This window comes from Chrysemys picta, chromosome 9 (assembly GCF_011386835.1).
Source record: "Chrysemys picta bellii isolate R12L10 chromosome 9, ASM1138683v2, whole genome shotgun sequence".
Lineage (NCBI taxonomy): Eukaryota > Metazoa > Chordata > Testudines > Emydidae > Chrysemys > Chrysemys picta.
Window position 1 is genome coordinate 58,563,065 of NC_088799.1, and position 15,352 is coordinate 58,578,416.

At 46.6% G+C, this 15,352-nt stretch overlaps 1 protein-coding gene and 1 long non-coding RNA gene across 8 annotated transcripts in view; one reads left to right on the plus strand and one right to left on the minus strand.

Annotated features, from left to right (window-relative positions):
• The window catches only part of LOC101946328 (protein eva-1 homolog C-like), a 33,018-nt gene that overhangs the window by 2,519 nt on the left and 15,147 nt on the right, over window positions 1–15,352 (plus strand). For 4 of the 5 annotated variants that reach the window (XM_005301360.3, XM_005301358.3, XM_005301359.3 and 1 more), the window contains exon 2: window positions 8,202–8,401. In XM_005301360.3, coding sequence (XP_005301417.1) covers window positions 8,202–8,401 — 200 coding nt within the window. Of the gene's footprint in view, window positions 1–5,848; window positions 5,887–8,201; window positions 8,402–15,352 lie in introns of all 5 variants that reach the window. The other variant, XM_065556307.1, reaches the window with a different exon arrangement.
• LOC122174536 (uncharacterized) lies at window positions 4,173–10,076 on the minus strand. Of its 3 annotated transcripts, XR_010590174.1 has the most exons (4): window positions 9,828–10,043; window positions 9,480–9,710; window positions 8,698–8,789; window positions 4,173–6,331 (listed from the first exon to the last, which is right to left on the minus strand). It is a non-coding gene; the product is annotated as an uncharacterized LOC122174536 (long non-coding RNA). The 3 variants fall into 3 exon arrangements; XR_010590172.1 differs by lacking the exon at window positions 9,480–9,710 and having other exon boundaries at window positions 8,662–8,789; window positions 9,828–10,076; XR_010590173.1 differs by lacking the exon at window positions 9,480–9,710 and having other exon boundaries at window positions 9,828–10,046.

Here is a 15,352-nt window from a genome sequence, read left to right on the forward strand (position 1 = left end):
AATGACTTCATCAGGCAGGGTTATGGTAACTTCATAACCACGAGAAGAGGGACTGAGTCACTGGAACCTCGAGGCAGGAACAATTCCCTGCAAGCCCTGTTCCTTAAAACAAACGTATGGGCTGAAGTCTGTTTAATTCTAACACTCCTAAAACAATGTACCCCAATCCGCCCGCATCTGTGGAAACAGAGGCTGGATTCTGGTATTATGCAATATACCATGTACCCACGTTCTACCAGTGCCCTTACCAGCTTTGGCCTCATTTCAGATTTCATTTTAAAATAAAAGTTTTTAGTCCTAATGGTTGTAAAGAAAATTGCTGAACTATCAGGACAATCATTGCTGGGAGGTGCCAGCTACAAGAGAGAGTGGGAGTTGGGAGCACACTGCGGTATTGGATTATTTTTGAATGCTTGGCATCAGGCACCTGAAACTCCTAAAATCAGCTTAAAAATCATGAGATTAAAGAAAAGCCCAATACATTTTTATATATATTTGGATTATTAGATGCCTTTTGAGTTTTCAGCATTTAGGGTGCCCTCAGGTCATGTTTTCAAGCTTTTCTCCATGACCATCAGGGCTAGAAACTTACTTTAAAAAAAAAAAAAAAGCTAAGAGTTTCATATAGTCACTTGACTCCAGGAATTGGAGTTTTAAGAAAGCCATCAAAAGTCATGAAGCTCATGATAAAATCATGAGAGTTGGCAACAATTAAGTTGCCATTGTAAGCTCAGTTGGCCATTCAATATACATAGGAGTTTAAAGAACAGGTCAGCACCATGTATGGCAGGCTATCAAGCAATGAAATCTCTCTTGTTTGGGCCACATTTGGAGGTGGTGTGGGCTGCCAAAAGTATGACACCCCCCCCCCCCCCCCGCTTCCCCTGCCCTGGACCTGTGAGACCATTTGAACTACAGTTCCCAGAATGCTCCTGTTCTAAGGAACCTAGGAATTCCAGACTGGATCAAATATGTAGTTCATCTAGTCCAGTGTCATCTCCAACAGTGGCTGGTGCCAAATGCTTCAGAGCAGAGTGGATACAAATCAATGATTTAAAAAAAAAATGTAAAAAATGGACTTTTTTGATAAAATGCTTTTTGAGGAAAAAACCTATCTAAAGATAGTTTTAATTAAGATACATTATAGCTCAAAGAAATCTCATTATGGAATAGGGATTATACATTCTAATTCTATAGTATGAGAGACTATATTCATGTAATGTTTAAGAAAAATTTTGTAAATGAGTTCCAATAGTTCATGGATTAGGGACCCAATTTTATGGGGTTCCAGGGGCTTCTGTATAGATTATTTTGGTTAATCTTTCTATCTACCCAATGGGACTCATTGCTCAGTCTAGAAGATACCATCAGAGATGCTTAGTTTTGCAGTTCTCAAACTGTGGATTTGTGTCTCCAGAGATAACATGCTTGTTAACAGCAAAAAGACTTTTAAATAAATAATATATAGAGGTGAGAAATAACAGACCTCAACCCTATTGCCCCTTTGCAAATTTGTGTACACAGAGACAATCCCTTACCTCTCTCTAAAAGTGCAAATTTTCAAAAAGTTCAATGAATAGAAGATTGTTGGGGACGGAATAGATCTGGACAAGGAGAAGAAGTCTGGAGATAAATGTGAGAAGGGAGGGACAGGCAGTAAAAACAAAAGTGAAACTGTTTGAGCAGCATATTCCAGAAGTCTTGAGGTCTTTCTGAGTGTAGCCTTCATCGATTTGAGATCTACTATATCCAGGGCCGGCTCTGGCTTTTTTGCCACCCCAGGCAAAAAAGCCTCCGGCCGCGCCCCGCCCCCAGCACGGCAGGGGAGGACGCGGGGTGGGGGAGGGCGGCCGGAGCCCCGGGGGGAGGGCGGCGAGCCCCGGCCGGGGCTCCACTCTCCCCGGCGGCCGGGGGGAGGGCGCCGGAGGGGGAGGGTGGCCGGAGCCCTGGGAGGAGGGCGGAGTGCCCGGCCGGGGCTCCGCTCTCCCCGGCGGCCGGGGGGAGGGCGCCGGAGGGGGAGGGTGGCCGGAGCCCTGGGAGGAGGGCGGAGTGCCCAGCCGGGGCTCCGCTCTCCCCGGCGGCCGGGGGGAGGGCGCCGGAGGGGGAGGGTGGCCGGAGCCCTGGGAGGAGGGCGGAGTGCCTGGCCGGGGCTCCGCTCTCCCCAGCGACCAGAGCACCGGGGGGAGGGCGGCGAGTCCCGGTCGGGGTTCCGCTCTCCCTGGCAGCCAGAGCGCCGGGGGGAGGGCGGTGAGTCCCGGCCGGGGCTCCACTCTCCCCGGCAGCCGGGGGGAGGGCGCCGGGAGGGAGGGTGGCCGGAGTCCTGGGAGGAGGGAGGAGTGCCCGGCCGGGACTCCGCTCTCCCCGGCGGCCAGAGCGCCGGGGGGAGGGCAGCGAGCCCCGGCTGGGGCTCCGCTCTCCCCAGCGGCCAGAGCGCCGGGGGGAGGGCGGCGAGCCCAGCCGTGGCCCCGCTCTCCCCGGTGGCCGGAGCCGGAGCGCCGCACCACGCCGCCCTCCTCCAGGTGCCGCCCCAAGCACAAGCTTGGTGGGCTGATGCCTGGAACCGGCCATGACTATACCATTCTCTCACTAGAATGGAAAACCTAGAATGGCAGCAGGCTGTAAAAGAGACCCAGTTTGGGAATAAGAACCTGGGATGGGGTAGGGAGGATTGACCTGGGAATGTTGTGTGGGAGTTTTATTGGGACTGTCTGCATTTCTGATGGGATACCAGGCTGTGGCCTCACTTGAGGGATGATACCTGAGCCCAGGAGGGGATTGGGGCCAGGTGATACCTTTTGCCCGGGAAACTGGACAAAGGCTGGAGGAGGAGCCGGGGGGAGGCGGGGTGAGACTGCTGGAGGGGATTTTTCAGTTTGGAGCTGACTGGGGAAACGGAGGGAACCCCAAAGCTGGAGTCTAAGCTCCCTGCCCCCCCCACCCCCCCTTGGGACTCCACCTGGATGCGCTGAGGCTCCGGGAGAGGGGCGGATGCGGGGTCGGGCCAGGGCCAGGGAGGGAGCCTCAGCCCTTCTTGTGTGGGCCCCTGCGGAGCCCGGGGCCTGGGGCAAATTGCCCCACTTGCCCCCCCCCCCCCCCCCCGGGCGGCCCTGCTCAGTCCTACTTCTTGTTCAGCCAATCGCTCAGACAAACAAGTTTGTTCACATTTGTGGGAGATAATGCTGCCCACTTCTTGTTTACAATGTCATCTGAAAGTCAAAACAGGCATTTGCATGGCACTGTTGTAGCCGGCGTCGCAAGATATTTATGTGCCAGATGCGCTAAAGATTCAAATGTCCCTTCATGCTTTAACCACCATTCCAGAGGATGTGTGTCCATGTTGATGATGGGTTCTGCTCGATAACGATCCAAAGCAGTGCAGACCGAAGCATGTTCATTTTCATCATCTGAGTCAGATGCCACCAGCAGATGGTTGATTTTCTTTTTTGGACGTTCGGGTTCTGTTGTTTCTTCATTGGAGTGTTGTCTTTTAAGACTTCTGAAAGCATGCTCCACACCTAGTCCCTCTCAGATTTTGGAAGGCACTTCAGATTCTTAAACCTTGGGTCAAGTGCTGTAGCTATTTTTAGAAATCTCACATTGGTACCTTCTTTGTGTTTTGTCAAATCTGCATTGAAAGTGTTCTTAAAACGAACATGTGCTGGGTCATCATCTGAGATTGCTATAACATGATATATATGGTAGAATGTGGGTAAAACAGACCAGGAGACATACAATTTTCCCCCCAAGGAGTTCAGTCACAAATTTAATTAATGCATTCTTTTTTTAATGAGCATCATCAGCATGGAAGCATGTCCTCTGGAATGGTGGCCAAAGCATGAAGGGGCACGCAAATGCTGAGCATATCTGGCACATAAATACCTTGCAATGCCGGCTACAAAAGTGCCATGCAAATACCTGTTCTCACTTTCAGATGTCATTGTAAATAAGAAGCAGGCAGCATTTTCTCCCATAAGTGTAAATAAACTTGTTTGTCTTAGCGATTGGCTGACCAAGAACTATGACTGAGTGGACTTGGAGATGCTAAAGTTTTATACTGTTTTGTTTTTATGTAACAAAAAAAAATCTACATTTGTAAGTTGTACTTTCATGATAAAGAGAATGCACTACAGTATTTGTATGAGGTAAATTGAAAAATACTATTTCTTTTATCATTTTTACAATGCAAGTATTTTTAATAAAAATAATAATATAAAATGAGCACTGTACACTTTGTATTCTATGTTGTAATTGAAATCAATATAATTGAAAATATAGAAAAACATCCAAAATATTTAATACATTGCAATTGGTATTCTATTGTTTAACAGTGTGATTAAAGCTGCAATTAAATCGTGATGAATTTTTTTTAGTTAATCGCGTGAGTGAACTGCGATTAATTGACAGCCCTACTTCCAAGTCATTGATACATTTTTATCTTCTGATTTTAAAATCTATTAATGTAATTGTAGTTCTAATCCTAGTACTTTTTAGCATAGGCACTGCTGTTTGGACTATACTACCTAGAATCTGCAACAAGAAGTAATAATTATTAACATTATCATTTATAAATTATATAGAATCATAGATGTGCTTGGCACTTTACAATATAGATAAAGACTGAGTCTCTGTCCCGAAGACCTTACAATCTAAGCTGGTCATCCTGCAAAATCATATGATCATAAGTAGTCCCAATGCGTCAATGGACTGTTCATGTGTATTAAGTTAAGCAGATGCATACATTTTTGTACAATTGGACCTTTGTGCAGATGAGATAACAGTGAGAAAGTGAATTAAGAGGAGGGAAGCATGTTGGAGAAGACCGTGTGATTATGAGTATATGTGCTTATCTAGAAGGGAATATGACATGCTTACAACTGTGACTATGCATCAAGATGATGAATGTTTCTAAAAATAAGTGATATTTTGGGTTTGTCGCTGTGCTCAGTGGATTTTTAGCTGTACAGCCAAGGTTGGTGTGTTTCTTTACAAAAATTAAACCCTACGGAGTGTGGTGTATTGTACATATCTGTATTGTTATACAATTCCCAGCACCCTGCATGTTACAGAGAAATGCCAACACTTCTTTGGATGCTGAATCCTGAGGTTTTGGCAGCTTTGGGCTTTTAGATTCACCTATCACAGTGTATTTTCCTCCTTGGTGTATCAATGACACACCTCTGCTAGGAATTATTACTGTTGCTGGTTAAGCACCTTAGCAGTAAGTTCTAACTTGGGTGGGCTATTGTTTTGTATCTCACATGTCAGAACCCTCCTCCACCAATCAACTTGAGCCTCTGGTTCTGTCATTTGCTTGCCACCTACACTTAAGGTGTATTTGCTGTGGTGCCCCGGAGGCACGCTCTGACCTGTGATTCACTGGTCAATGGACACCTGTATTCTGCTGGCTATTGATGCATTGCTTGTGACATGAACTCATGCACTGTGTCTAGCTTTTGATGGAGAGGTGCTCACATTAATTTACAGTAATTGGTCTTTTGCAGGCCGTGGCACAGAGAGACCAACTGACTGAATGGGCTATGAAGAGTGGTCCCAATGGGGGAAATTGGCACTGCCATCGTCTGAGCCAGCCCTGTCCTTTGGCTCAGTGGAGCACTTCAGTCTTTGGGGCTGTCAGTCTGTCTTGTTTCACAGCACTAAATTAAATGTTAAAGGATAAGGCACCAGGCTGGGAATTAGGAACCCTGGGTTCATTTTCTGGCTTTGCCACCACCACCTTGCATGGCTTTTGGCAAGTCACTTCATCTCTCTTTGCCTCAATTTCCCCATCTGTACAATGGGAATAACTACACTTGCTTTCTCCCACCCTTTGTTTGTCTCATCTCTTCAGATCATAAGTTCTTTGAAGCAGGGGTTGTCTCTTAGCAGGTATGTGCAGTGCCTAGAACAAATCGGACCTGATCCTAATTGGGGCCTCTAGGCAACCATATTCCACACTTGAATCACTGTACTCTGTGGGGACCCTTGAAGAGCAGTACTTTTCCAGGATATGAATGTTGCTCTGTGGCCTTGTTGATCCTGTCAGCCTCTTTCAGTGGACACCAGTGCCCCAAGAGCCTCCCTCTTTTGCCCTTGTTGGGTCAGCACTGTTCTTTCCTGGAACCAGCACCCGTTCCAAGGAATGCCATTTCTTCCCCTCTGGGGGAGGTGGGCTTTGCAGGGACCCCACCAAAGCTGTTGATCTGCTGCCCTCTTGGCTGCATTTCCGTCCTCCTCCCTTCCTTTCTTGTTTTCTTCTTTGTAGTTACATTAAGATGAATGAACCAGTTGTGAAACCCCGAGGCCCTCCAGGGACAGATTTCAGATGTTTATTCTTCTCTCACCAATGAAAAGAGAAGGAAAGAAAATGATCAAAAAATCTGCTGCTGTGTCCAAGTGTATAATTAACCCTTTGGGGCCTGGAATGAGTCTGCATACAGGAAACCCTGCACTATCAGGAGCTCTGACTCCAGACATCAAAGGGTTAGTGTCAGCACTGAGTACTGGGAAGGTAAAAGAGGCCATTGTACAGCAGAGCCTGGTACCAGGGTTTCTGGATGGATTCAGAGAGCACGTGTGAATACACTCGGTGTGGATGGCAACTCCTTCCCCAGATAGCCCAGTTGGAGGGATGGGGGATAGCTGGATGTACACAGCCCCACCACACGGCTCTCCAGATTCTTCACCAGCTGTGAATTCAGAGCTTCTCAGACCAGTGATTGAAAAAGAATCTGGTCAATTGACTCCTTTACTCAGAGTCATAGATTAGGCCAAGGGTTTCTGAGACTTTGACTCTTGCTTGTAAATAGGGCCGGCTCCAGGCACCAGCTAAGGAAGCAGGTGCTTGGGGCGGCCAATACAAAGGGGTCTTCGGCGGGAATTCGGCGGCAGGTCCCTCAGTCCCTCTCTTCCTCTTTGAGCTGCCGCCGAAGTGCTGCTGAAGAGGAAGAGAGGGAGTGAAGGACCTGTCGCCGAACTGCCGCCAAAGAATGGAGCGGCTCGATTGAGCTGCCACCAAAGTGCTGCCAATCAGGTTTTTTTTTTTTTTTTTTTGCCGCTTGGAGTAGCAGAAAACCTGGAGCCGGCCCTGCTTGTAAAACTGGGGTGCTGTTGGTTTGTGGATCTCTAAGGCCTTGTCTACAAATGCCTAGTGTAGCCTCTCTGGTGAGATCTGCACTGGTGTAAATAGTGCAGACTCCTGTAGACACAGATGCAGCTACATCAGGGGTTGAAATTCCAGTGTAGACAAGGCCTAAAACCTAGAAGGGATGCTGGCATTAGGTTGACCAATTCACTACCCATCCTGGCTATTAAATCCCCAAGCTCTGTTATGAAAAATATTAGATTATAGCCTTAGAAGCGATGAATCTATGAACCATCTTGGTCTGTTTCTACAGTAAGTTTGTTATGTCACCAAAAACCTTGAAACCCCCCAATTGGTTCTTTTAGCTTAAAGACAGGTTAAAAAAAAATCAAATTTTGTCTCCAACTCTTGCTTATTCTTTCCAAGTGGCTGAGCTGGTTTTTGTTACTTTTATCCCACTTTGGACAACCCTTAGTGTAGACCAGGGGTTCTCAAACTTCACTGCACTGCGACCCCCTTCTGACAACAAAAATTACTACAAGACCCCAGGAGTGGGGACCAAAGCCTGAGCCTGCCCAAGCTCTGCCACCCCAGGTGGGGAGAATCAAAGCCAAAGCCAAAGCCCAAGGGCTTCATCCCCAGGCCCCTGCCATCCAGGGTGGAAGCCCTCGAGCTTTGGCTTTGGCCCTGGGTGGTGGGGCTCAGGCTTTGGCCCTGGGCCCCAGCAAGTCTAATGCCAGCCCTGGCAACCCTACTAAAATGGGGTTGTGACCCACTTTGGGGTCCTGACCCATAGTTTGAGAACTGCTGGTGTAGACCTTGGTACAATATTCCCCTTCCCCTGCCTGGCAGAAAAGTGCATTCCCCTCCCTGCCACAACATCTCCCTCCCTCTTTGAGTTTGCATTTGCCTAGGATACTGCCCCAGTTCAGGGCCATCCCCTTCCTCCCCCTCCGCCCTCCTCCCCCCTGCTGCCAGGAGTCTGGAGGCTGTGTTCTCATTCCCTGCGGCTCTAGCACTTCCCAGCTCTAATGACTCTCTCTATTTTATAGAGACAAGGTGGGACTAGCATGGCTACAACAACCCTGCATACAACATCTGTGTGTTTTACTCCTCTCAGGTTACCTTCAAAAGGTGCTGAAGAACCACACAGCCCACGCCTGTGATGGGGAGCAACTGGGAGTCATTTGTCCCCACAAGACCTCCATTAGCATCCTATCTGCATTTTATGGGCGTCGAGTGCCCAGCCAGAACCTCTGCCCGAGCACTGGCAATATCTCTGGTGAGAGCATCATGTGTGTATCTGCCACAGCCCGCCAGGTAAAAGCAAAAACATCCTTGAAATTCACAAGTAACAACATTCTAAGGGACTGCAGGAAACCAGGGCAGTACCATGCATGGAGGTGTTCAGGGTGACATGGGATACTTTTGGGTTCAGGCAAGGGAGATTAGATTGTCTGATTGGGGGCCCCCAAAGTGCCCCCACATCTGCCAACTGGCCCTCAAACATTGTAGCCTCAGGTCCCATCCCAAAAAATGGTGGGTGGTTTGGGACCTTGTAGTGAACTCCTGCCCCTTACCTATACATGCAGAAGGAATTCAGGATGCTATTTTACCAGTGGAGTGATGAAAGGTACTGACACAATGGGACCTTCTGTGATGGATTGGGTGGGGTTCACCTCCTGGAACTGCATTTGAAGATATAAACCTAGGAAGAGGCGTTACAGATTCATTTTAACCAAGATGAATTTTGGAATAGGCATACAAAAAATTAATGGTGAGAAATTTATCCATGTTAGGGCTTAACCCAGAGACGAAGGATGGTCCAGTTGCTGTGTAACCCCCAAAAATTGATTCTGGGATGCCGCTCTAATAATCTATCCCCATTAAACTGTCCTTCCCGAGATATAAGTTTCCGGGGTTGTTAAGGAAACGCTAAAGGACACGGATATAACCTTCGGATAAAGAAATTGACACAGAAAGTATTGTTTTTCAAAACAACGTATCTAATAATCCCTAATACACTGTATCCTAAAAATTCTAAACAAAAAAACACAAAATCCCTTGTTGCAAGTTTAAAGAGCATTTAAACCACAATAGTATATAGTTTATGATTCTAAGCAAAGTGCTTTGTTACAAGTGGCCAGTTTGTAACAAATCGCAGACAGTTGTTCTTTAAATCAGTGGTTCTCAACCTTTCTAGACTACTGTACCCTTTTTAGGTGTCTGATTTGTCTTCTGTACCCCAAGTTTCACCTCACTTAAAAACTACTTGCTTACAAAATCAGACATAAAAATACTAAAGTGTCACAGCACACTTACTGAGAAATTGCTGACTTTCTCATTTTTATCATATAATTATAAAATAAATCAATTGGAATATAAATATTGTACTTACATTTCAGTGTGATATTGAGCCTGTTTTTTTCACTTGTGAGCCTTGTCTGAAGCCCAAGCCTTGCTGTCCAGGGCTGAAGCCCTGCTTGCCACCAGCTAATTTTGGCTCTGCACTTGCAACCCCATCCCGTGACCCCCATGGAGGCTTCAAACCCCAGGTTGAGAAACACTGATCTAGATGAGTTGAGTACCTCCTGGAAGACCTTTGAGTACCCCTGGTTGAGAACCACTGCTTTAAATTTCACACAAGTAAAATACAATTAAAAGACACACACTTCTAGCATACACATGTTAAATACTATGCTAGACTACACTACACTAAAAATTATATTAAAACTGGCAAGCTTACTTTATAAATCCATTGGTATCCCTTTATATCACTACTGCTGCTGTGATAAATCTTTTACTATTCTTCTTTAATTGCAGTTCAGCTCCTGGTCAGTCAGCTCTGCTCTGTCTCTCTCTCTCTGCAGCTTTTCTGACTTCTTTGGCTTCTCTTACTGGTTTCCAGTTCCTCCGTCTGCTCCCCACTGAATTCCCCCCTCTCTCTCTCTCTGACTCGGACTCTGAAACTGCCTGCTGGCAGCTGACCTTTTATAGTGCACCTGTGGCTCTCTCCTAATATACCTTTCTATTCTTAGAAGCAATTACCTCACTTGCACATGCCCAGTATCAACCATTAATTTAGGAAATGTAAATTTCAGAGATTTAAATAAGAAAGATCATGATTTTTAATTTGCTGGGGCTAATATAGAACCAAAGGAAATCATTGTTTTCCTTTGACTCTGGATACTCGAGCCATGTATGGTGGAGGTGAATGCCAAAAGATTCTTTGAGAGGTGCTTTTATTGTGTAGAGTCCAATGGCAAAAGAATTTTTAAACCTGATTAAATACTTCCTTAACATTGCACTTTTGCTGGGAAGAGATCTGCCTTCACATGGGCTTATGAAGGAAAGAGATTGTGTGTCAAAGAGTCAGAAAGCCAGATAGAGGCACAGGTTCTTTGACATTAGCAGTAACTAACTTTTCATTCTGTGTGTCACCATTTTAAGGAGGGGTGTCTGGATAAGAAACTAGGAGATATGTTGGGGTTTTAAAGCAACTGAACCTCACCCACCCCACTAGGTTCTGACAACTACTGTGAAAATTGTTTGAGGTGGGTGGCATCCTCTGACTGTCTGGAACATGCAGTGACTTTTCTAACACCAGTTAGATCCTCATCACAATCACAGTGGAATGTTTTTATTTAGTGACAGGCCATTTCACCATTTAGTGCAAGATGATCTTCATCCTCTTCATTTAATAGAAACATTCTTGACTGTCCCAGCTGACATATCAGGGAGTCAAAATGGGGCTATGAGCCTAGACTGATCCTGGGTCTCTGATCTCATGAGCCAGGGGACTTTATACTTGTGAAATCTTATTGCCTCTTGTTGGCTTATCTTGGGGATAGGATGCAGCTGGGTTTTGCTATTGAATTGAGAGCTATGACTTGTTTTGTAACTGAGTCTATGGTAACACCACTAAGCTCCTTTTTACTCACCATCACCTCCTTGTTCTAGATTCACCAGGAGAGTGGAAATCCTTGTCCTTGTGCCTTTGGCTGCCAAGGGCAGCTGGACTTAAAGAGAATATTAGAGCAAGAGGTGTGCAGAGCAGCCCAGGAGAACTAAGAGCTGATCAGAACCTTCCTTATAACCTCAGACTGAACCTTTCATAGTACACGTCTCACTAATAAGAGCAACCCTCCATAGGCAGTTAGGAGTGCCCTGGATGTCATGTTCCCTGAGTCAGGAATAGAATAAGGAATGAGGCCGACCGGGGATAGCAGTGTTACCATCTCCCCATAGCTCATAGTTATCATTCGTCTGACGAAGTGGGTATTCACCCACAAAAGCTCATGCTTCGATACATCTGTTAGTCTATAAGGTGCCACAGGACTCTTTGCTGCTTTTACAGATCCAGACTAAGGGTACGTCTTCACTTACCGGAGGGTCCGGCGGCAGGCAATCGATGTTCTGGGATCGATCCCGGAAGTGCTCGCCGTCGACGCCGGTACTCCAGCTCGCCGAGAGGAGTACGCGACATCGACGGGGGAGCCTTCCTGCCGCGTCTGGACCGCGGTAACTTCGGACTAAGGTACTTCGAATTCAGCTACGTTAATAACGTAGCTGAATTTGCGTACCTTAGTCCGAAGTGGGGGCTAAGTGGGGACCAGGCCTCACATGGCTACCCCTCTGATACTAGAGTTATCATAGTTATCCATCCAGAGTAATTCATCACCACTCTTAACGTGGGTGACCGTTGGGGCAATCCCCTCAACCCTCAGAATCAACTAACTTTCCTGGCTGTCTGGAAACCAACCTGATTTCAATGAAAATAATGGTGCTGATAATGAGCATAAATCACACAACTCTTTCGAAGATTCCCCAGCGCAGCAGCTCTAGTTCTTTGTCTGCCATTTCACTTTTGACTTAATAAACACACCAAAGGCTTTTCACCCATGGGCTGGGCTTTCAATTTGCAACTTTTGTTCCCCATCAAACGTCTCACATCAGCCTGAGCTGTCCTTGTGTTGTGCCTCTCTTTAGTTACAACACTCTGGCCCATCAACCCAGCTAGAGAAGGGTAGGGTAACTCCCTGGTTTCCCTCCAGGGACTGAATCTCCCTGGCCAATCCAAGTATGCAAACTAGGAAATATCATCTGGTCCAGCTGCTTATCATTTTAATCATGGATAAGCCTGTGATTCTGTCACAGAGGTCATGGAAGTCACAGATTCCAGGACTTTCTGTGACCTCCGGGACTTCCAGAACAGTTGATACGGCTGACTCCAGGGCCACTCGAACAGATGGCCCCAGGACCAGCTGCTCCGGTGTCCCACGGCCAGCCACACCGGCCGCTGCTGGAACGGCCCCGGGGCCAGCTGCTCAGGCTGTCCCCAGGGCCAGCCGCATCGGCTGCTTCTTGAGTGTCCCCCGGCAGCTGGCTCCAGGGAGCGCCGGGGCCCCCTGAAGCAGAGATTCAGTCATGGGTATTTATAGTAAAAGTCATGGACAGGTCTCAGGCTGTGAATTTTTATTTATTGCCCGTGACCTGTCCATGACTTTTACCAAAAATACCTGTGACTAAATCTTAGCCTTAATCATGGATTGAGAGGCATAGTATTCACCAACTGACTCCTGCATGGGCATTGAAATGGCTCAGTTGTTTCTTCAGCAAACTTTACTGGCTTATTTTAGTTGGTCCTTCTGAAGCCCCACCCCCAAGCTCTGCATAGCCAATGGGGACAGGAACCCTGTGCTTATCCACTTCCCGGTAATCTTTTTCTATGAACATTGAGGACGAGCTGTGACCCTAGCTGTATATATCACATTGTATGTATTATGTTTATTGATTGCAGGGTCCATTGACTTAAGGTATTGAGGCTTAAGAGTGAAATGGGTCAAAGTTGTTTTCCATATGTGTCATTACAGATACAGTGTAGAGGGAACCAGTCACCAGGTTTGGAGGCTTATTGAGTTATTTGTCATTATGGCCTGTAGCCATCAGTCCCCTATTCCTGCCACTTGTGGGGCCCACTGACTTTCCCTTACTCACCACAACCAGCATGCAGGGCATTTCTTAGGGGGCTTTCTAAACCAAGTGCTCTGGGGAATGTGCCCTTCCCCTCCCCCCCCCCGCCTCTCACGAGGTCAGAAGGCTGCCGGCCCTTTAAGGGAAGTCCCTATGCTAGAGGCATGAAGTCATTCAAGCCTCCAGTGATCTCATTGTACACAAAGATGCTAGGATTAGAACCAAAGAAATGGTATGTAAATAACAGCTCTGGTGTGACACTCCATCAAGGGTCACCCTAGGGCTAAGTACAAGGAATAAGAGACACCTCACAATTTTAGAGAGCACTTTCTCACCCTCCTAGGGGGTCTCAGAGACACCACTCTGTGGCTTTCAGCTCAGCCCAGCACACATATACATTCCAGGTTTCTATCTGGCCCCACCATGGGAATCAGTAATGCACTTATCCCAGCAGCCCTCTGTGAGGCAGGGCTATGTGTCTCATTTTACAAGGTGTGGAATTAAGGCTCAGAGAGATTAAGGAGTTTGTCCATAGTAACATGTGGCAGAGGAGGGAATCAAACCCAGGTCTCCCCCAGCCTAGACAAATGCTCTAATCACTGAACCATCCTTTCTCTCTGCAGCATGCCTGGCTTGTCTGCTGGGGTCTAGCCCTGAACTGATCCAGGATTGTCTCCAGGGCGGTAGCTAAACTCTCTCATTGCCTAGTCTACCTTTGCATCTCATCACCTCTACTAAGCATCCTGGATCTTGCAGGCTGCCTGCTTTTCGGGGTAGTCATAAAGACCAGGCTTTGGCAAATGTCTTGTCTTGGTGTGTGGGGTCACCCTTAAACCAGTGCAGCCTGCTTTGAAAGATGCAGGGCAGATATAACACCAGATCGGAATGACCTGATTGGATACACAGCCCTCAGACAGTGGAGTCCTGTCAGGGGCCTTGGATTTCATGTGGCATTTTTCTATTGTCATATCTAGTGTAGGCTCTTGCCAGCACTGGTTTTAGAAACAACGGACACCTGAAAGAGTGTGCATGGGCACAGCAGTAGAAGAGACACAGAGAGTCATATATGGCCCAGAAGTGAAACAGCAGCTCATAAATTTTGGAGTGTCTGGGACTCTAAGGCCTCTTTGCCTGCACATGTTCCTTTCGGCTGTGGTTTCATTGCTAAGTTCAGTACTACCCCCTCATTGTACATGGGGATCTGTAAGTGCTAATACAGAATGTTTTGCCCTAGGCTTCCACTTGTTCTGCCCATAGTAAATAGGAGAGCTGTGCTGCTCCAGGCCGGTAGTGTCCTTTTAAAATAATTCTTCTCAACATGTGTCTCCATCGGTGGAGCTTTGGAAGCTAGGTAGGGAGAATGTCAAAGAATTGTTCCATATTGGCTAAATTTAAAGTAGCATCAGTAGATAGAAAGGGATTATTGTATGTGACCTTTCTGGTTTTAGCTTTTTCCTAAAAAATAAATAAAAAAAATAAAAAAGGCTTCAGGGAACCAGGAAGCCATATTTGGCACTGGTGTGGCCGTTGCTGGAATATTGTGTCCTGTTCTGGTGCCCACAATTCAAAAAGTGTGCTGATAAACTGGAGAAGGGTCAGAGAAGAGTGATGAGAAAACTTAAAGGATTGGAAAACCTGCCTTGTGGTGATAGACTCAAGGAGTTCAATCTATTTAGCTTAACAAACAGAGGTTAAAGGTTTCAGAGTAGCAGCCGTGTTAGTCTGTATCCGCAAAAGAACAGGAGTACTTGTGGCACCTTAGAGACTAACAAATTTATTTGAGCATAAGCTTTTGTGGGCTACAGACGCATCCGAAGAAGTGGGCTGTAGCCCATGAAAGCTTATGCTCAAATAAATTTGTTAAGTCTCTAAGGTGCCACAAGTACTCCTGTTCTTTTTAGAGGTTAAAGGGCGACTTGATTAGTCAGTAGACCATGGGGAACAAACATTTAATAATGGGCTCTTCAGTCTAGCAGAGGAAGGTCTTACACAATCCAATGGCTGGAAGTTGAAGCTAGACTAATTCAGACTGGAAATAAGGCAAACATTTTTAACAGTGAGTAATTAACCACTGGACAATGTACCAAGAGTCATGGTGGATTCTCCATCACTGACTATTGTTAATTCAAGAAGGGATGTTTTTCTAAGAGATCTGCTCTAGGACTTATTGTGGGGATGTTCCCTGGCTTGTGTTATACGGGGGTCAGACCAGATGATCACAATGGCCCCTTCCCACCTTGGAATCTGTGAATCTCTGAAAAGACTGGAGTAAGATAAATGAGAAATAGGCTCCTGACT